The sequence below is a fragment of the Anopheles coustani genome, chromosome 3, assembly GCF_943734705.1.
Source record: "Anopheles coustani chromosome 3, idAnoCousDA_361_x.2, whole genome shotgun sequence".
Taxonomy (NCBI): domain Eukaryota; kingdom Metazoa; phylum Arthropoda; class Insecta; order Diptera; family Culicidae; genus Anopheles; species Anopheles coustani.
The window spans coordinates 18,607,107-18,628,081 of NC_071288.1; the positions used below are offsets into that span (position 1 = coordinate 18,607,107).

Genomic DNA, 20,975 nt, shown 5'->3' on the forward strand with positions numbered 1-20,975 from the left:
TGGAACCGATTTCTTAAATAAGAATTTCCACCATTCTTTATGTTAGTAATTATATCACGACTGTTTGCTTATTTATTTCTCGCTGCCATAGGATGCAGGAAGGGGGAATGGTAGGTAAGCGGTACATAATGTTGCTTCTTTGCTTTCGGTCGATTTACAATTGCTTCTCAATCGTTCACTGACTACACGGATTAAGTATGGGTGATTTTCTGCATGAAACACACCTGCTTTAATATCATCCTAAGATAGACAAATTATAAAAAAACAATGTTCACGATCAAAGTTGCACTCCGAAACCGAACACAATTGCTATCGAAACTTACACCTTACGTGGACAAAGTGTTCGCCTTTCCTTTCTATAATAATTATCTACCTTCGAAAACGAATGAAATTTTTACTCACAGTAAACCTTAAACAAGCAGTTAATAAATAGTACAGCAACATAAATTCAAATAAATAGGAAAGGTCAAACACTGCCGCCTTGCACCTCCGGTTGCGGATAGCATTGCTGTTTCAAGGCTTAATAGTAGCTTATCGTAGGCCAAGAAGCGTAAAAAGCCGATTTCTAAATAACTTGCATGTCTTATTTTACACAACGGAGTGAACAGAGAATCAGTTCTTCGAGCACAAACACGTACCCCCGGGAGCCACTTAAACCTTCACGTTCTGCCGAAACGCCGCCGAAAGCTCGTTGGAAGGAAAGGTGGCAAAGTCGGCCTTCGCCGCTCTGTGCGGTTTCCGCTGGAGGTACTCGTGCATGATGTCGCACGCGAGCTGCTCCGCTTTGGCGCGGATTTGTGTCTGCTCGCGCTTCTTCAGGTTCTCCTGGTCGAGGATCGACTTGGAGACGCTACCGTGCACGGTGCGCGTGGCCGGCAGTTCCGCTCCCTTTACCAGCGACATTATGAGATCGTGCTTGACGCGCGTCACCTCCTGCTCGAGCTGTTGGATGCGATCGTCCCGCGGTTGCGGTACGTGCAGTGGCTCCATACCGGCCAGGATCTTTCGGTACTCGGTCGCCTGCACTTTCAACCGTTCGGCTCGCTCGTCCTTGAAGGCGCGCTTGAGCAGCGACAGCTCCTGTGCGATGTACGGCGAGTTGGCCGAGATGTCCAGGGCAGTGGTCGTCTTGAGGTCGACCTTGCGCGAGCTGAACGTCTTCAGTTTGTCGCGCAGGCTGCTCTTTTCGCTCTCGAGCGAATCGATGTCGCTTTGCAGGTGGTCCATCGTTTCTTCGAACTCTTTCTCTTTTCTAGAAGACGATAATAAAAAAGGCATAAGTAAACAATTCCACTCCAAGACCCGAATGGGAAAGCATTTCCACGTACTGTTTCAATTTGGCGCACACTTCGTCGTACGCCTTCTGCAGGCGCGTCGTGTTCGTCTCGTGATCCTGCTGCAGCACGGACAGCTTCTTCTCGGCCAGATCCTTCCGTATCTGCATCTCCGACAGCTCGTTCTGCTTCAGTTTGGCCGCCAGCTTCAGCTGCCGGATCTCGGCCTCCCGGTTCTCGAGCGTCGCCGTGAGCGTCTTCGTCTCTTCCAGCTGCTTCTTGACGGCCTGCGCCCGCAGGATGATCGGGGCGACCGGTTTCTCTTCCGGTTTGGCTGCGTTCGTTGCGGAGATAATTTCGTACTCGTGATCCAGCAGGTACTGGGCCAGCTGACCCATGTCGGTGCTGGCCGCACTGAGCACCGTGCGGATGTTCTGCGACGGGCCGAGATCGTCCTGCTCGTACACCTTCTCGCAGCCGTTCGAGAGAATCTCCCACAGCTTGTCGTGCGGCACGGACGTTTCCGTCTCCGGGTCGAGCGTTACCAGCTGGAGACACTGGCGGGCCGCGTAGAACAGTACGCCCATCACCTTGTTCAGGGCTTCGGCGGTGCGCTTCAGGTTGCGCAACGTGTTCATCGAGAGGTTACACTTAGTGATCGCGATGTCCTGCGGAAGGCGTCGTTTGACCAGTTTCAGCTGCTGCCGTACGTTTTCCACGTTCTGCAGGATGTACTGAAGCAGTAGCCCGGAGTCACTCGTTTCATCACCGGGCTATAAGAAGGAATGTGGTAAATCAAGTTAAACGGTAAAAGTATTACATTTTCAAACTCAACGATGTTCGAACGATCGCTGTGTCTCGTTGCCTTCTCACTTACCTTGATCAACATCTTGACGATGTTGGAATCGTTTGCGATCGAATCGCAGGCCGCCCCAATCGAAGCGGTACAATCGCGGACGATTTGCGTTTCGTTTACAAGATCCTCGCCAGTCAGCAGAACCACGTACATCGCGTTGAAGAAGGTGACACACTTCTCCAGGTCTGCGGAAATAATAGAAAGGCGTATAAATTAAGTATTATCTCAATTGAAAAGGACAACATGGCAGAGTGGCTTTAGTTTTGATAAATCTTAAGGTATGTTGGAATGGTTTAATTGGAGGAGTTAATAAATCAAATCAGTGATAAAATGAAAATTTTGTCTTTTTTGTTATTTAATCGACATTCACCGAAGAGTTACAGCGTTTTACATCTCACCTAGCAACCCCGGCAGTGTACGTAGAACATCAAAAATGCTAGCCTACTGTAAAGTATTTGATGTTAAATCGTCAAACCTCCAAATGGCAACACAAACGGGTAAGTGGACAATTCGTCGCTTTCTAGGATCTACCAAAATGATAGTTGTCGCATGCATGTTTGTAGTAGTGATGGAACGTTTGACGATTCAACATCAAATAATTAACAGTAGGCTAGCATTTCTGATGTTCTACGTACACTGCCGGGGTTGCTAGGTGAGATGTAAAACGCTGTAATACTTCAGAGTACTTCAAGGATAGCTTGGATACGGGAACCGAATGGAATATGTAACTTACTGTCGGTGGAAGAGTTTTCGTCCAGCTGATTCGCCTTCAGCAGATCGACGATCTCATCCACCATCTTCTCTTGCGCCTGCATTTCCGGCAGCGTTGCACCGATCTTGAGCAAAGTGTCCGCCTTGCAGCCCGTCATACTGTACAGGAACTGGTGCATGATGCTCTGTAGGTTGTGCACATGGTGGAGTAGCCGCGAGCGGAACCCAAACTGAGCCACCTCGTGGCCGCTTAGGATGGCCGGTCGATCCAGCTGCGGTACGTTCGAAAACCTTTCCCGTGCCTGACTTACGATGATGCCGGCCTTGAAAACGATTCGCGAGACGAGCAGGATCACAAGGATTGCGTCGTGATCGCCACCGCGCGCCATGAACACATCCGGCATGAAGGCGGACAGATAGCGCACGTGCTCGTTCGCTTGCGTCAGCTCGATCTGGCGCAGCTGCAGGTCGATGGCGCGCGTGAATGCCTTCGATTCGGCGAACATTTGCTTGAAGTCGATCGCCTCGGTGATGAGGGCCGTATCCTTGGCCTGCTGTTGCTGCTGCTGCTTGCTTGATTCCTGGTTCAGCCGGTCGCGCAGCTCCTGACACTGTTCGGTGAGCCGTTGGACTAGCTCGCGGAATTTAAGGATCGTCTGATCACGATCCACGATCGTCTCGAGGACAGCATCCTTTTCGCGCAACGCTTCCCGTTTGGCGGCGTGTGCCAGGTCTAGCTCTTCGCGCATATCCATCTCGAGCTCGTGGTTGCTTTCGACCAGCTGCTCGTGCACTTCCTCGAGCGCCTCCAGCTCGGCCACTTCTTCTTGGAGCGCTTTTACCTTGTCTTCCAGCTCCATCTTTTTCTCGGCCAACTGCTCCACCATTTCCTCGGCCCCGAGTGCCGCATCGACCTGCTCCTGGAGGTCGCTCAGCTGCGCCTCCAGCTCGTCAATCTTGGCCGAGAATTTCTCCTTCGTGCGTTGCAGTTCGGCCACCTCGGACTTTTTCGTGTCGAGCTCCTTTTCGAGCTTCTGAATTTCGTGCTTCTCGTGTGCGGACAGATCACGCAAGCGCACGAGCGTCTCGCGCAGTCGGGCATTCTGCTGCTCCAGCTGCTTGAACTCGTACGTCGAGGCTACCGCATCGCCAACAATCGCACCACCACCACCACCGCCGCCGCTCGTAATCGTTCCACCCGAGCCTACCTTCTCTTGCATCTCCGCCTTGAGAATCTCCAGGTCGAGCGTCAGCTCTTCGATGCGCTCCTTGGCCGTCTCAAGCTCGAGCGCGAGCGTGTCCGCCTTCTCCTCGGCCATCTCTTTGTCGAGCGTGATCAGCTCCACGTTTTCCGACAGCTCGGCCATCTCCTCGCTGTGCAGATCGCGCGCCTCGAGCGCATCCTTTGCCTCCTGCTTGGCCCGCTGCAGCTCGCGCTGGAGCAACGAGTGGGCTTCCATGATTTTGCTCTTGAACTCCACCAGCTGCTCGTACTGCGTCTTCATCTTGTCGAACTCGCGCAGCCGCTCGCGATCCTCCGCCCGCCGCTGCTTCAACGTTTCGAGCTTTTCGGCCAGATCGGCGTTCTGCTTGCGCACCTCCTCGAGCTCCTGCTGCAGCTGCAGGATGTGGATGCGATCCTCGGTGGAGGACGCACCCGGGGCCGGCGTCGGTGCCGGTGAGGGCGAGGTTAGCGACTGGCCCGGGGTGAACTGGGGCTTGAGTGTTTCGACGAATCCGGTCTCGACGAACGAGGCACGCTTGGAGGTTTGCAGCGATTCCGGTGGGCTCATGTGCGATCGATGGAGCGGCTCGTTACGATCGGGTTTCACCATGGTCGGTATCGAGGAGACCGGGGTGGGGATGGACGACTGGCCCGTTGCCGCCCGTTCGCTTCCGGGTGAGGTAAGCTGCGTCTTCGATCCGAGCGAGCTGGTGCTCCGGTTCAGTGACATCCGCGAGCTGAAAAAGTGGTTCATTGTGGATAGATTATCAAGCTGATTCATACATTTTGTTTCGTAAAAAAGGAAAACATTGCGATCAAGAAAAAACGTGCTGTTTTACAGTAGTATTTATTGGTGAAAACCAATATTCAAGCGGTGGCACGACAGTGGAGCGAAACTGTATATGGATGGTGCAGACATGAGGACTACAAAACCTACGAAGATGCTGGAAAAGGCAAGAGTGGTGGACCATACGAAGTCGTAAGCGAAGAGCCAACAGAATGAATTAGCCAAGGCAAAACACAGAATTAAAGGAGGAAAAACAAAGGACACCAAATGAGATGCCACGCGATAGATTGTTCATTTTCATCGAGCACACAGGGAACAGTTAATTTCGTTCGAAAAGTTTCTTTCGCGTAGTATCCATAAGACATTGTGAATCATGCTAAAATAACCGGTTGAAACATAAAGGTGTGGTGTTCTCTATACACAAACATGTTGCGTCACAGGCAGAAAATATAACACAAAACATTCAAACAGTATCGATAGGAAATGGACGGTAGAAAGTAACCTGGATGTTGACAATGTCATGGTCATGGAGGCTCGCTTCGTTTGCGGTTGCTTGACCGGCGACTTCCGGCGCACTCTGTTGATCGTGGGTAGGCAACAAGTAGGAATGTGGAGTAGGACATCGGAGGGAAGGGATGCACGGGGCGGGTGGGTGGATGGTAAAATTAGGGTAACATCGGGATCATGATGCAGATCGTTGCGTTGCATTTTTCCGGTTAACCCACCGGAATGATGAACACATGATGATATGTTGAATAAGCAGTTTGGTTAGTAGATTTGACGGCAAGGTATCCAACAGGACAAGGCGGAGTCGTGAAAAAGATTGAAGGGATGTATTATGTTTATAACGGATGATAATGGAAAGATTCGGAAAAGGTAGAGAAGGAAGTATTAGAAGTTGAAATAGAGAAAGAGAAAGAAAGAAAGATAGTGAATATATGTATTTTATAATTTCAATGAATGATCTAACTGGCTACAGCTATAAGGGCAAATGAACTAACGGAATGGAAACTAAAACACAAAAGTAAAATAAGATGCTAGATTTAAAACACAACTAAAACCTATCAAACGGAAGAAAGAAATAAAAAAATCTTTCAGATATTACTTAAAAACTAAAGAAGAGACCAACATTGGCAATAAGACTATACTTTTACTGTTCATGATACAAACACGATCGCTCTCGATCTGTCTAATAAAAATTAAAGATACTTTTTCACTTACGCTGTCGGCTTGGCGGTAAACGCTTGCGTCGACCCTGGCATTGAGGCCAGCGACCGAACGGACCCCGCGCTATTACCGGTGGAGACGAAAAAGCAATTACCAATGAAAGATGAACAAACAATATGTTAGAGAACTACATGATTATGCTGAGGTTATAGAAGAGGATCAATGGATCGGCATAAATTATGTGAAGTATTTCATTGGAGATTATAAAGTAGGCGTCGGTGATGGATGAGTAAGTAAGTTGTACCCTTTGCGATGGAATGGTTTAACGAAAAGTAGCTAAACAACTGCACAAACTTTCGATTTTCTCAATCGAAAAATACATTATTATTTTTTTTTAATTTTAATGATAAGATTTGTCTAATTTATCTAAACACCATAACTATCCAGCAAACATCTAATCCAATCGACAATAAAAATACGTGCGATACGCTCCTTCTTATTTCTTATAGGTGAAAGTAAAGGACATGTAGGCACTATTATCAGTGATAAGTTGAACTAAAAGCGATCAAGTTTTGGGACTTTCAACAGCACGAAAGGAACAATTAAACTAACGGAAGGCTATTGCGCGAGTGTTGTGATGATAAAATGACAGGACTCTATGCAAATGGAATGCCACCAACGGGTGGCAGATTAGTGAGATCTTTTTTTCCGGCTGGAAACCTTGCGCTCTTGGTGATAGATGTTCTTGGTTAGACACTTACGTTACTCTGCCAGTTGCACGCTTAGCACTAGCGGGTACAAATAACAGACAAGGGTGTTACGGGAGTTTGTGGTCGGAAGAGAAAGACGGAAGAGATAGATAGATAGATGGTACAGTAGATGGTACGAAGGATGGTTACGGAATGGATACAGTTTGGAGTGAAGGATGGGTACGTGTGACTGGATGTGGTTCGTTTTTCCTCCCTGACTGAATGGGAACCGTCCGGCGGATCAGAATCTTACTAACCTGCTCAAGCGCGAACGGGGTTTTTCTTCCGGTGTCTGTGCATCCTCCAGCGGGTTGCCAGCATCGTCAATAAAGACGAGCTGCGTTGGCCGCACAAACATGCCATAGTTTTCCTCGCACTGAAACAGGTAAAAGAAAAACAATGTTACTTAATCCTTTCACTCAGTTTTCGGTGGTTGTGTTACCGAAAAGTATTGGTGGCCCTTTATCGAACCATTGTTTTTGCCCTTTGCTTCGTCCAGTATTACTCCGACCCACTTGCCCACGGCAAATGAGGTCATCCCGACGTAGGCGATGGTGCCTCGCACATCCTTCCCGGACAGGTCAACCCGCTGGCCAATTTTGAGGTACTTTTCAGCCATTCTTCGCCTTGCTGCTGTTCACCGCGACGATGGTTGTTGTTGTTGTTGTGTCCGCCCCTCGGGAATGGGGTTGTTGGTTCTTTTACTACTTTCTCTGTGGAGCAGCGTTGATGTCATCAGCACCCCGATTTGATCATCGTTTCGGCAGTATCGGAATGGATAATCCCTTACCTGCTATTTGTGCGATGGACCACTATTGTTTAGACTGTTCCTTCTACTGTTTTTTAAGCGGATAATATTCTGTATTGCACTTAAAAATCACAAGTTAACTTTATTTTCATTTTGCACTGCGATCTGTGTATTGCTGTCGAGGGGTTCCGACTTGCACCTGTCATATTCGTACAGTTCCTGATATCCGACTGATGAGCTCAGTTCCTATACATGGAGTCACCGCAACTTTTGGAAAGAATCTAATATTTTCTTTGATCGTTGCAAGCAAATTTTGCAGTAAAATGAATTATTATTTCTCAGAAAGCGTAATAGTCAAGGTTGACAATCAATAAATGTTATTTTGTTAAGTAAAAAAGGCGCTGATAAAATTGTATCATATACCATCACTAGCCTTTTGACAGCCGATTGCAATTTTGACATTTCAACTTCAGGATGTTCGTGCAGTTTAAAACCGCGTTCGTTAAAACTGCTCGACAACCAACCACCTGTGGAAATGGAACGCACGTGTTCACCTAGTTGCAGTGCAGAATTTTTTGTATTTCAAAATGAGTTATTAAATGATTAAAACAAATAAGTTATTTTTAAATTATAGGATTAAATTATTTTAGAATTGAAGACAGAGTACGAGTCATTTACAGAATTCTCACAACAACTGGTAGTAAACCATCGGAAAATCACAAAACCCAAAACTTGCTGTTAACAGGATCAGAACCCTCAGATATATGAACATGAATGAATTTAATTAATTTAATTTCAGTTTGAATCTTCGTACATATGAATGTACTGGCAGACTTTTCTACGCTAAGCAACTTTAGGGAAATGAACAGTTTAAATTCAAATGCCAGCCAACACTTGCTTCATGTGGAGCAGAAGGCATGGGTGAGTTGAGGATCTGCTGTACCCATATATGCTTGTTGATTACAAGAACTTTTTTTAAGTTCAGTTTTTCAAATCGGTAACATTTATATTGATTTTACCCTTGCTATTGAGGTCAATCAAGATCTGGGTCAATTTTAAGGGTGTACCATGAGATAACAATATTTCAGCGGCCTTGTGGTCACAAAATCGTTGAATACGTCAATATTCGAAGTACAATATAATTTTTGGTTCCGTTCAGAAATGAGTACGTAGAAACCATCGTTGCCATAACATAACCGATGATATTCCATTTCTAGTGTGACGAATCCGCAGAACCATGACTGTTGGGGAAATTGGAAACGATTAAAATGAAACGGCTCATTGCGCGTTATATTCAGTATGGGAAATTCGAAGGAAAACATAGAATTATTTGGAGGCCTTATCATAAGCGCATATCAAATATTAAGATTATGTTTAAAGTACATTTTCATAATTTGTATAACCAACATGTTTCAATTCAAACCATTTCTGGACACCATAGGAGATATCTTTTATGTTGTAGACCACGCGCATGCCAAAGATGTAATGCTGTAAAAAAGCGAACGGAAGACGCCGAACGAGAACGGAACGAGCACAAGACATACCGAAAACGCAACAACTAATGAATGAATGAGTTGCGAGAAAGGCGCGTCTTCGCCGTCGAGACGCCGCAGATATGTTCGCGAAACGGCGGGAGTTCGTCCACATCGATTTCCTCTTTGTTTTCTGTCCTACCACCTACCGTCCCAACTGCCTGACGATGCCACAATTTATAAAAGACGATCACCTGGGCGCCAAACGAGTTAGTCGTTTGATGAACACGTTCCGCGAAGCTTGCGCACGCTTTCCAGAGGGAAACGAAAGAAGGATTAACATAGCGTCGTTGTGTGATACGTACATTGCCTCGGGGGGCCCCCGTGAAGGACTCGGTCGAGATAAACCAGCGGTAATCTGCGAATCCGCTTCTCTGCTCGTTCGAGTTCTATATGTTGTTGGTTATTGTTGACTGGCAGTGATTTAGTTCTTTGGTTAACAGCCCATCGACCGGATAGGCTCCACATCGTAGCTTACGAGCATGTGGCATTTCAAAGATTCTAAGCTTTCATCGATTTGGTTGATAGTTGTGACGGTGGTTACGTTTCGTGTCGCGAGTGCTCAGTTCTACAGCCTCAGCTTCGGTACGGACGAAAGCTATGTGACACCCGTCCAGTCGGGACCTAGTGGCCCCCTCCAACAACCCCCGCAGCCGCAGCAGCATCAAGCAATCCGCCAGAAGGTAACCGCGCTCGATGCGATGATCGACAAAACGAACCACCTTGGGTTCCGAGTGCTCCATCAGCACTCCAAAGGGAACAAGAACAACATTGCCTTCTCCCCGTGTGCCCTCGGCAGCACCTTGGTTGCGCTTTACGAGGGAGCCTCCGGTAGGAGTGCGGCAGAACTGCACGAACAGCTGGTGGTACCATATGATAAGGACGTTCTGCGTGAAGGATATCGGGATATACACCGCAGGCTGCGGAGCTATTTTTACCAGAAGGAGAATCTTCTCAATGGGCTTAGCTTAAGCAGTGAAAATATAACCATAAGGTAAGCGTGCGAACTTACGACGGATGATGGTAATTTGGAAATTCATACGTTTCCAAGGTTACAGTTGGGTTATATGGCGGTTGCAACATCGAACGAAAAGTTCGAGGTTACTATGATTCAAACGTGATTGAATTAAGCTAGTCGCGGTTCGAAACCAGGCTTCTGCGATGAAGGTTTCTTTAAAATCCCTTTTTATTACACAGACCCGAGTACGAAACGGTCCTAAAATTTTACGGCTACGATTTGGAGAACATTCCGGAAATGCGAATGCAAACCACGACGACGCCTTTACCTGCCTCGACGACGGTGGGCTTGGAGACGGAAGATACGACCGTAGACTCAACCACAGATGGGGCATTAGCAACCAATACAACGGCATCGATGGACACGACAACGACTGCGTCGGTTGAAACCACCACGGCTGGTATGGACGATGAAACCACCACGGAAGCCGTAGAGGGTTCCGGAGATACCACCGACAACGAAAGCCCTGACGCCAGCACGGTAGCACCGACCGAGGAAACGTCGACAACGGAAGAAAGCACAACCGAGTCGGAAACAACCGGAGAGACGACATCCGAGGTCCCGACGACGGTCGAGGGGGAGGCGACCGAGGCGACCGGCGATGAAGCCGGTGGCGAAAAGCGTCGCCGAAACCTTCGCAAGCGTGGCCAACGTCGCGGGAACCCGGACTCACCGCAGCGCAGGCGCTCGTTGCGCCTGAAGCGCCAACCGGAAGAGATCGACATCATTAGCCATCAGCGGTTTTTGCAGAATTTTCTTCTCCAGGACGTGACTACGGAGGCACCGTCGCTGCACGCTACCGCTTCGTTCCTGCACGGGTTGGGCAGCTCGTTCGTGTCGCAGTCGGACTCGTACCGCCTGCTGGACGATACGATCGAGCACAAGTTTTACCTTCCCGACTCGGAGTTTGTCCGGGTGCCGTACAAGGTGTACAATACGATCCTGAAGTACGCCTACATCGAGCGGCTGCAGTCGACCGTCATCGAGCTCGAGCTGGACTCCGAGCACTACAAGTTGCTGCTCATCCTGCCCGACTACGAGTTTGGGCACGGCAATGTGCTGAAGCTGCTTCAGATCGGCGAGAACGTACCGAACCTGCGCGACATTACGAGCCAGATGAGCCCGACCTGGGTGAAGACAATCGTGCCGAAGTTTAACCTCAAGGGCAACATTATCCTAACGAGCGATCTGCAGAATGTACGCGAACTAGCCGTAGCCTTTTTCCAGGACGAAATTCACAAGATTAATTACCTTTCTATTTTTACAGCTCGGTATTAACGACATCTTTGAACCATCGTGGGCCAATTTTTCACTGATGACCGAAGACCCGACGGTATATGCGAAACACATTGAGCAGTCGATCAACATCAACATCCGGACGCACTCGTTGCAGCAGCTCAAACGTAAGTATTATGCAATCCCAATTCCCCCAGTGCACCAGCAGAAGGTTCGCACGCGAGCATTATGTTTCTGCATGACCGGGGGCTCTAATTGATCCACCCGGCCCACTGCTTCCGGATTTTGCGATTGCAGCATTGTTTTATCTTCGGTGTCATTGGGGGACTTCGATTACGCGTCCCCTCTCTCTCTCCCTCAAATCCGTAGGCTTCACATCCCTGTACACGAAACCGATCGAGCTGGCAGTCAACTATCCGTTTCTGTTCTGCATTCTGGACAACGAGCTGGATCTGGCGCTGATGGTTGGCCGGATACTGAACCCACTCAACTCACGCATTCACTGAACGGCCTCCGAAATTTCCACCGTACACACACACACACACACACCTTCGACCGAGCAGCATAGAAAAAAAGCACCTAGTGCTTCATTGATTCCATTGTGTTTTGTAATAAAGTTTGACAACGTGTACTAAACATGTTTTCGGGATGTTTCAGTTTTCATGAACGATTCTTCTTGAATTGTTGAATCTACATAGGTGGTTTTTTTTTATTACCTTATTGCACTAGTGTTTGCTAGCCTTTTTTCCTCGCTTTGCTCTACAAAAGCATCGGCATCCACTTACATTACATCTACTGGGAAAGCAACTAAGTTACTTTTCTATACAGGACACACACGATCACTTCGCTATGTTTGATAAAAAAAAGGATAATAGTTACACTTTTTAATACATACTTGTACGATCGACAACAACGAACAAAACCTCCTATCGTGACGATTGAGAACATGATTTGTGTTTAGAAAGCACTAATCACCATAGGGGTAGAGGCGCACCCATTGGAGTCCTTTAAAAAAGGTTTGTTTTTGGAAATGTTCGGGCATGTGTTTTTTTTTAATAGAGTGCCTTTTTTTAAGCCTCGTTGTGATCCGCAGTGTTTGATTTTGTTCTGTTTCGTGCGTGCGTGTGACTTTGTTCACTCTACTGGAAGACTTGTTTGCTTCTAAGTATATTCACTTGTGTGTACCTCTTTGATCACGCTGTCTCTTCATTCGTGCGCTCATCATATGCAATAGTTTGCATGTATTAATGGCTTTTCATTTTCTTTTTTTTCTAATTAAGTCCCACATGCTATAAGGATCTCCATCTGATCCATTTGAACATTAGTTGAGCAAAACTCCCGGGAAAGATTTTTGGGTAGAGAGTTCTTCGGTGGACGTCTGGTTAGAACGAACTAGCGTCCTGTTTGGTCATTGTCGGTGGAATGACGACACTGCTCGAGTGTTGTCTCGTGGCGTCGATCTGTAATCCCGGGAGGAATAGAATAGAAACGACACAAAGACACGCAATTAGTCGACTGCCGGTGGGTAAGGAGCGGTTCACTTGCAGCCCTCCAAGGAGGTCATACGCACATCGCCACCATTCTCGATCAAGCGCGCCATCCGTTGCTTCATGGCGCGTGCAACCGGAGGCGAGAACAGGTCCGTGTTGAGGTAAATCTGCTGCTCGTCCAGATAGATGCGCTCGGTGCCCGCCGCTCCACGCCACCGAAGCAAAAGACTTGTACCGTACCCTACGGTAAACGTGACGAGGTAACCGAGCACACTGAACCACATGTACGATAGCCGGTAGAGATAGAAGTAATCGGAATCGGGCCGTACGTCCGCTGCCCGTTGAGCCATCGCTAGTGGGACACTGGTCTGATTGAAGCCTCCAAATTCCGAACAGTCGTCGACGGAAAATTCGAGCGTTTTCAGGGGTGGTCGTGGCTGCCCGAAACCTACCCACAGGGAAAACGCCAGTCCCGTGAGAAGTCCCGTTATAACACCCTGTGGTGGGGAAAAAGAAAGCAAAAAATAGCCCGATAAGATAATTGTGCGATCGATCGATATCATCACTTACCCGTTGATTGGCACGTGTGGTGAACATTCCCATAGAGAAGAGGGCAAACAGTGGGCCCCCGACAACGCCGAAGATCGTGAGCGAAGCCTGCAGCACACCGCCCATATTTTGCGCGAGAAACGCGACCGCAATACAGATCAACCCGTACACGAACGCCATCACCTTGCTCGGGAAGCTGGACTGTAGGTCCGGGAGCGGTTTATTCTTCACCTTAAGGTACAACGGTTTCAGGTAGTCCTCGAGTGTAACCGCGGCCAGTGAGTTCAGAGCAGCCGAGACGGTCGAAAGGCTGGCGGAGAAAATACCGGACACGAACAGCCCGGGCAAACCGGGCAAGTCGCCCATGGCATCGACCACGAAGAGAGGCATCGTTTGGTCGCGCACCTTGATACGGCCCTGCTGCAGTGGGTCGCACGTACGGTAGAAGTAGTAGATCGCTAGCCCACTGAAGGACGTGCTGAGGCTCAGCAGCGACAGGATTGGCCAGTTTAGCCAGAGCGCCTTCTGGGCCGACTTGAGATCCTTGACCGTTTTAAGCCGTTGCACCTGTGTCTGGTTGACGGCGTATAGGGAGAGGTACGTGAACATGCCACCGATCGTCAGTGACCACCAGGTGTGGCGGGTCGTTGGATTAGGATCGAAACTATCGGGGAAAGGGTGGATGGAAAGAAGTAAAATTTAAATAGTTTGTTAAGTATAAACTACTTACTGTTGAGTAGTACTTAGAGAAAAACAGTAAGAGTTGCGAGTTAGTTCGAAATATGATTATTACAGAACCAAATAATCAATGTACATTTTTAAGGTAAAACGATCGACGCACCCACAATCTAAGTAGGCTTAGATTGAGAGGTACATCGCTCGCAGAGTTCAAGTGTTACTTGGATTTCATTATAAATAGCCCCTTCACGGTCTTCAAATTGAGAGAAAATGGTTCAAACAATTTTCACACTGTTTTTTTACAACTGTTGTATATTCTAGGGTCTAAAACAGAAGAATCAATATTTTCTCAAAAAATTTAAAAATTTATCAGTTAGATAATACTGGGGAACTGACCTAGCAAGTATGATCGTATTTTTGGTTATTTCATCTGGTTTTTTGAAATATGGTTCATTTGCATCGATTAGTATCATATTAAGGGGTGTGAAGGTGTTTAGTAACGATTCTTAATGTTATAGATAAAAAAGATTCTTTTGGATGATTAGAGTTGTCAAAATAGTTCCATTTTGTTTGACAATTAAGTCCCATTCTTATCTTCCCTCGGGAGATTAAAAAGGTTTGATTTGCTTTGGTCATTGCTTACTTCCAAATCTCCAGCCGGCCACCCTCGGATGCCGCGTCCCAGATCGGACCGAGACCACCGGCCTTAACTGCGGCGCAAATAATGACCGCGTAGATGGCAGCAAACATAAGCACCGACTGGAACACGTCGGTAAACAGGACCGCCTTCATGCCGCCGATCGTTGAGTAGAACGTGCAGATGCCACCGATCGCCAGGATCGAGTACGCCTGGTCGAGCCCCGTGACTGCCTGCAGGGCGAGGGCGGGCGCGTACACCGCAATGCCCATGTACAGGATCATCTGCAGCGTGTAGGCGAGCGATGCGGCCAGGCGGGTCTTTTTGCCGAAGCGCTTCTCTAAATACTGCGGGAACGGAAAGAAGAATGGCAGAATGTAAGTTATGTTGCTTCTGTGAATACACATTGGCCATTGGCGCCCTACCTCGTACGCACTGCACGCCTGCAGGCGGAAAAATACTGGCAGGAAGAGGTAGGCCGCGATCGGGGTCGCGAGCCCATAGGAAAGGTTAATGGACACGAACTGGGTACCGAATTGGTAGTTTTCGTTCGAGACGCCCAGCAGCGTGACGGCGGACATGAAGCTGGCCATCAAGCTAAACGAAACCGGCCAAATGGACATGTTACGATCTGCCAGTAGGTATTCCTGGATTGGTAGAAGGAGAGGGAAAGAAAGAGAGAAAAAGAAAAGGGTTTGAGTAACAGACCATGATGATGATAAACATTGGGTAGTTGCGCGCAGGCCCTTTTTGGCTCCGGGGTGCTGGTTTTGTTTCACGCCAACGGTCCAAAGTCCAGTGGAAAATCGTACGAGTTTCGGCACGACGGTGGCGTGACTTCCGACGAACTGGTCATTCGTAGCGCAGGTGCTGGTAATAATTTGCTTACTGCCATGTTTGCGGACCAAACGTCGGCACATTCCGATCGATTTACAAATTTGCGCAACCGGGCCTTTTGGATTGTTCCGAAGTGAAAGGAGCATTTTATTGTTCGGTCTTTTCAATCTCTTCCTCTGCGAGAGCTCATCTACATAAACTAACGGGTTTCGATGTTCGCCGGTCGAAAACACCGGCCATCAAATCCGGCGGAGCTTCTCTAGGTCTAGGTTAACCAGGTTCATCGCTCTCGTTTCGTTGTGAGCTTCTTTTTTCGGGCGGCCGCCATCGATACGTACCGTTGTCGTTTTCTGCTTACCACCGGAGAACCGATAGTAAACACCGATGCCGGCCGAAACGATCAGCATCGCGATGAAGACGACGTAGTCCCACAGGCCAAACGAGGATGCCATGATGAGGGTGACAGGTTTTGCCTGGATGTGTAGATTAAAACTGCAACGAAAAAGAATGTCAATAACATCGATTCGAATTTATTTGGCTTTAAGAAATCAAGTTAAATAGTGGTACAAAATAAAATGGAAAAGGGAAACCCGTTAAGTTGCTCTGACAGCAAAGAGTAAGTTTTTGATGACTGCCCATCGCGGAAGATGATTGGATCTCTTCGAGAGATATTTAATTTATGATCAAGCGCTGCGAAGTGTCATGAGACTCTTCAGAATTTTGGGTCCACTTCAAAAAATGGTGTCAGTCTGTCGTTTCTTTAATTCCTAACACTTGAACAGTAAAGCGTGATTATCTGCCTTCTTAATGTCACTACAATGTATCAACATTCTTCATGGGTAGATGATAAAGTTAAGAGTTGAAATAATTACTCCAACACAATATCAACCTTAAATTGAATAAAGTTAAGGATCCAAGGGATGGTCCGGCGACAATTAAAGTATACTATTAAAGGTTGCCAGAGTACCCGTGCACAAATCTTTAACTAATCTGCACTTCAAATCACACCCGGGGCAGCAATTGGTGGTGTAATAAACCCGATAAGCAAAGATTGTACCATTTGCTTTGCAACGGGTCGTAAACGTGGTCACTTGCGCGAGAGTCATTAGTGACACAATCTGGTAATGTTTTACCGTTGGTTCAAACCTTTCTGTTCTAGTACCATCGAACCACTCAAACAATTACACGAACGGATCAGCTGATCGCCCTGCCTTCTTGTCGTGTGCAAGCAATTGTGCCTTTCTGCGAATGGTGTGCGAAATGCAATCCGTCGGAAACATGTCTTCTCTACCACACCAATGGGTGTTGTTGTTTTTTTAAGCATCCTACGCTATCATCTTTCGTGTCGTGTTTCTTCTCCTCATCACCCTTTTCTCGCATCGGAACAGAAATTTGAATGACTGCAATTAAAGGCAATTAACGGCCGAAGAAGACGCAGGGGAGAGTGGTTCGAAAGCGTCTTAGTCGGTTGCGGTTGTGAAACATATGATAAAAGGATGGTCACGGTGGCAACCACTTCATTGGCCCAATTATACGGCGTTCACTAGTCGTTTGAATGACTTGGCCACCTAAAAAGGGAGGGCTATCTGAAGAAAACCGTTTCAAGCAAAGGTTTCCATATCTCGACTATTTTTCGTCGATGGAAAGCAGGATTGTTTTTCAAACTCAACTGACAGCCCGTGGTAGCTATCTTCAATCGATCACACGCCGGATGGATGATGCTACCTCGTTGCCTTGCTTGAGGGTTGCAACAATGTAACAACCTTTGAATTGTCACCCTTCTATCTCTCCCTACTCCAGGAAAATCCATCCGGAATGATAATTGGTTCACGCGTTGTAAAATAATTAACCATGCGGCGTTGTCCTAAAGCGGTTGATAAGATTCGAGTTCCGAAGCTGAAGATGAGCATCTGCGTATCTTTTGCATTGTTATTACATATTGCAGCGCAATCTTGTGGGTTCCTTCCAACGGCCATGTGGTCGCATGTGGTGTGTTAGATGTTGAACCGACACTGATAAGCCGATTCAGAACAGCCATCCATCTCTGTTTGCAACCAAGACGGGATGTGGTTTTACGGGTCCAGCCAGGAAGACGCGGTAGATATCCAAAGATACTAAGGATAAGACTAGACACACATAAGACATTGGGATTGTATTTTGTTTCGTGCGTGGTTTGCAAAATGTTACGTATTTGTTCCTGGATTGGTGCCAAGTTTGCATACGGTAAGTAATTATTAGACTTTCCTGACAGCATTGAACGGTTCGGGCCGAGTAGCTCCGAGATGGCGTACGGTGTAAGATTATTTGCGCACTATTTTACGGGACAAAGTTGCAATGACTAGACAAAACTACAATTATTTTTTTATGCACTCGAAGTGACTCTATGGACATGCTCATTAATCTTTCGCTTTACTGATCAACTGAGATCATCAGTTGAATAACAATAACATTTAGGGGCAGATTGTGCCATTATCGCAAATCTAACGCTGGACAATGTTGCGGTGCAAAACGAAAGGTGTACGTAACGGAATGAACGAAACGATTGACGTATGTGTCCATTGAGAAGATGTGCTTATCACAAAGACCTTGTCGACGTATTTATCAAGTACAAACCCGGAAATTACCATGCGTCGAAACGGAAGTTTAAGGTTTCCCAACCATTGGTTCCAAATTTTACCGATTGTTGTGCCTGTTCATTATTTTCAGAGGTTTATGATAGAGATCCTTGTTCTTTTCTCCTTGTAGAAAGACTTCCGTTTCAATATTCACAATTTAAATCTCGTTATGCCTCCCATGTGTCGTGTTAAATGATTCACTTTTACGGCATCTTCTTCCCAACCAGGGCGATCGTCGTTCTGCCGCTTATTTTGGCACACTTTCCCACGGCTATGGTACGACGTGTGGTCCCGGATCGTTTAGATCTGCACACCACCAGCAACCGTGCAAATTTTCCTACCTTACGACAGTTTGGCATGTGTTTTTTGCTGGTGTTGCTAAAATTTCGGTAGCGTTCGCATTCCGTTGGCTTCGCATTTCGCGTTTGCTACCCACCTAGAGTTTCGTTGAGTCTTGTTTATACTCTTCGACCCGTAGAACAACAAGCGCCATCATGGGTATCCCCTGCCATTGCCAGATCGCGTTTTGCAACAATGTTGTAGAGAAGCGTGCTGGTTTCAGAGTATCTTCTGATTTTTTTTCGTTCACTGGCGGAATGTATAAATTACTGTCAAAATATTTCAGTAACCATCGTTACGGAGTAGGGGATTGGGGTGGTTCAGGTCAGACCTGTCGTAATCCACATAAAGAGGATAATTTTCACAGACTGGATGCAAGATTGTCTGTAAAGATATGATGTCTCGTAATGTTTGTAGATACATCAATTTTAAAAGAAGTATCTATAATTGTCTTCGCTATCAATGCGCTTCTACAACTTACTTAAAAGTACCAATAAGTTTGCCAAGTCGAATCCTGGTTGTCTTGCAGCTGTAAGAACGAAAGCCTATTTCATCATATTTGAAGCCTGTTTACATAGGTTTGATGAAACCCTTTTATTCCCCTCACCCGTGTCGCTTATCGTAAACTGAACGTAATGCGACCTTGAAATACGCATGCCCACTAGTAACAACAGCAAAAGCAATTCACAAGTTGGTGAGTAAATTTGACAGTTTGTAGGGGAAAGTGGGGTAAAAGGCAACGGTATGTTTTGAGCTGAAATAAATTAAGTAATGTAATGTGTTTATGAACATATCTAGTGCATTCATTGTGGATTTTAGTATTATTACTATTATCTGTTTTAATGATCTCAACATTAAAAAAGGCAAAAACGTACAGTGCTTAGATTGGGGCATGATGTTCCCTCCCAGGTGAATCAAGCCGCCCTAGCTTTCAAAATATAAACAATGGGGCATGATGCACCACCAAAACAAGAGCAATTCAAAGTTGAGCGCACGGTGTCTCCATTATCAAAGAATTGTTGATTTAAGTATGTCTTACATTGACCATGTGTTGTAAGTTTCATATAAACGAACATTTATTAGGCCCCATAACTGTCAACGGAGTAAAAACCTAAAGGGTCTTCGAAAATCTTATTTAAAAAAAGGATAGGTTTTAAGTTATTTTTCATATTTTTCGTTCATGACCAAAAAGCACTTTAGGAATCCAAATATTTGGAATGTTTTAAATCTATAAAGTGGAAAAAACAAGTTTTTCATTCAAGGGGGCCATGTTGCCCCACGTTACCTTACATCCGTTGTTGAGCATGGTCGTGACGAAAGAAACCGCATGGTCTTGGAAGAAGTGTACATAACGGCATCGTTTCCCCACGTTTCCCCTTTTTTCCTCAACTGTTCTATGTAATGACGTCACGTGTCTTGTACGGGGGCGCCAATCAACACGGTACAACAACAATAGCAACCATACTTACTGGACTGATTTTGGCTGATTGATTATTCATCGAGGAAACGATACCGCACTGATGGTGTTTATCTACACGCAAATTTGCCGACGCTGGCCAAGTTATATAAGAAGGCACAGCCAAAGGTAACAAACAATTAAACCTCTTCCTTCGTTTGGACCATTGCACTTGCACTGGAAAACACTAAATCACACCAATTTCCACTTTCGCTGGTTGTGTGACCTTTGGACGGTCTGACCGACGATCGCGAATATAAACAGAACCAACGCACAACGTAGGGATACGGTGCCCTTCAAGGCGCCTTGGACCCCGCCGATAATCCCATGGTGATGCACTTTTTGTTTTTGCCTGCTTCTATCCTATACCACTCTATCACTAAGCGAACTGATAAACGCTCGCTTATCACAAATCGAGCGAATGGATCTGAATGGAAATAGTTATACTAAAGCGATTTAGTAGTTAACACTTTCACGAATGCCGTCGGAGGGCGGGTTGAAACGATGGCGACGATGTAACTAATCAAATGTACAGCGCGTCGCGAATGTGGAATAATGTTGCGATTAAACTTAACAAACTGTATGCAACTGCTTCCGCCGCACAGCTGGTTCGCGTGACTGCGCCGTCCGAATAGAAAACAACATTCAGGCTCGCGTCTGACAGAACCTTCACGGTCGGCAGACAGTTTGCAACTGAGAGTTGTCAGACCAGCTAGTGGTGAAAACCAAAGTGGATCAACAGATGAGGTGGGTTCATCCCAAATTTTTCATTAGAAAAATAAAGGAAATTTTTCACAATCGTTCTTAGTTTTGTTTATGTATTCAATTGTTCGGTATTTGTTATTTTGTAAAAGTTGTTGTTATTTTCAATAGTAAGGAAAATGCTATTTATTTCGTGTTCAACTACTTTTAGTAAAGTTAACTACAGTACAGCTATCTTAGCAATAAGGGTAACTATTAAATTAGTTTGAGCAACTTAATAACGCATCGCAACGATTGATGTGCACTTTTATTGGTAAACAAAACTAAAACCAATTGTCAAAAATCAATATCAATATAGCTGCTACGACG

General features: G+C 46.4%; 3 protein-coding genes across 4 annotated transcripts; 1 reads left to right on the forward strand and 2 right to left on the reverse strand.

Annotated features, from left to right (window-relative positions):
* Positions 1–42: 42 nt before the first annotated feature.
* On the reverse strand, positions 43–7,682 carry LOC131260764 (dynactin subunit 1). The gene is made up of 7 exons (XM_058262580.1): positions 7,560–7,682; positions 7,212–7,482; positions 7,027–7,145; positions 2,864–4,803; positions 2,152–2,315; positions 1,329–2,047; positions 43–1,252 (listed from the first exon to the last, which is right to left on the reverse strand). The coding sequence occupies exons 2-7, from the start codon at positions 7,386–7,388 to the stop codon at positions 652–654; spliced, it is 3,720 nt and encodes a 1,239-aa protein (XP_058118563.1). The 5' UTR covers positions 7,389–7,482; positions 7,560–7,682; the 3' UTR covers positions 43–651.
* A 1,849-nt stretch (positions 7,683–9,531) lies between these two features.
* LOC131259228 (uncharacterized) lies at positions 9,532–11,809 on the forward strand. Its single transcript, XM_058260669.1, has 4 exons — positions 9,532–10,043; positions 10,247–11,264; positions 11,335–11,470; positions 11,673–11,809. Exons 1-4 carry the CDS (start codon positions 9,532–9,534, stop codon positions 11,807–11,809), a joined length of 1,803 nt encoding a protein of 600 aa, XP_058116652.1.
* Positions 11,810–12,502: 693 nt separating this feature from the next.
* On the reverse strand, positions 12,503–20,560 carry LOC131261517 (putative sodium-dependent multivitamin transporter). 2 transcript variants are annotated; one of them, XM_058263574.1, is made up of 8 exons: positions 20,438–20,485; positions 19,918–20,081; positions 15,833–15,986; positions 15,083–15,304; positions 14,664–15,004; positions 13,364–14,006; positions 12,874–13,290; positions 12,503–12,763 (listed from the first exon to the last, which is right to left on the reverse strand). In XM_058263574.1, exons 3-8 carry the CDS (start codon positions 15,944–15,946, stop codon positions 12,686–12,688), a joined length of 1,815 nt encoding a protein of 604 aa, XP_058119557.1. In that variant the 5' UTR covers positions 15,947–15,986; positions 19,918–20,081; positions 20,438–20,485; the 3' UTR covers positions 12,503–12,685. The 2 variants fall into 2 exon arrangements, with proteins under 2 accessions (XP_058119557.1, XP_058119556.1); XM_058263573.1 differs by having other exon boundaries at positions 19,918–20,560.
* Between the last annotated feature and the right edge of the window lie 415 nt (positions 20,561–20,975).

What these genes read in the sequence shown, in the direction of transcription:
- LOC131261517 (XM_058263573.1), bottom strand. Translation starts at nt 15,946, where the DNA reads ATGGCATCCTCGTTTGGCCTGTGGGACTACGTCGTCTTCATCGCGATG. An exon ending in GGCCGGCTGGAGATTTGGAA is followed by an intron (nt 14,007 to 14,663) that starts GTAAGCAATGAC and finishes TTTCCCCGATAG; the next exon opens with TTTCGATCCTAATCCAACGA. An exon ending in TGATCGAGAATGGTGGCGAT is followed by an intron (nt 12,764 to 12,873) that starts GTGCGTATGACC and finishes CCGGGATTACAG; the next exon opens with ATCGACGCCACGAGACAACA.
- LOC131259228 (XM_058260669.1), top strand. Translation starts at nt 9,532, where the DNA reads ATGTGGCATTTCAAAGATTCTAAGCTTTCATCGATTTGGTTGATAGTT. An exon ending in TAACGAGCGATCTGCAGAAT is followed by an intron (nt 11,265 to 11,334) that starts GTACGCGAACTA and finishes CTATTTTTACAG; the next exon opens with CTCGGTATTAACGACATCTT. An exon ending in CTCGTTGCAGCAGCTCAAAC is followed by an intron (nt 11,471 to 11,672) that starts GTAAGTATTATG and finishes TCAAATCCGTAG; the next exon opens with GCTTCACATCCCTGTACACG.
- LOC131260764 (XM_058262580.1), bottom strand. Translation starts at nt 7,388, where the DNA reads ATGGCTGAAAAGTACCTCAAAATTGGCCAGCGGGTTGACCTGTCCGGG. An exon ending in AGGGCCACCAATACTTTTCG is followed by an intron (nt 7,146 to 7,211) that starts GTAACACAACCA and finishes TACCTGTTTCAG; the next exon opens with TGCGAGGAAAACTATGGCAT. An exon ending in CCCCGTTCGCGCTTGAGCAG is followed by an intron (nt 4,804 to 7,026) that starts GTTAGTAAGATT and finishes CCACTTTTTCAG; the next exon opens with CTCGCGGATGTCACTGAACC.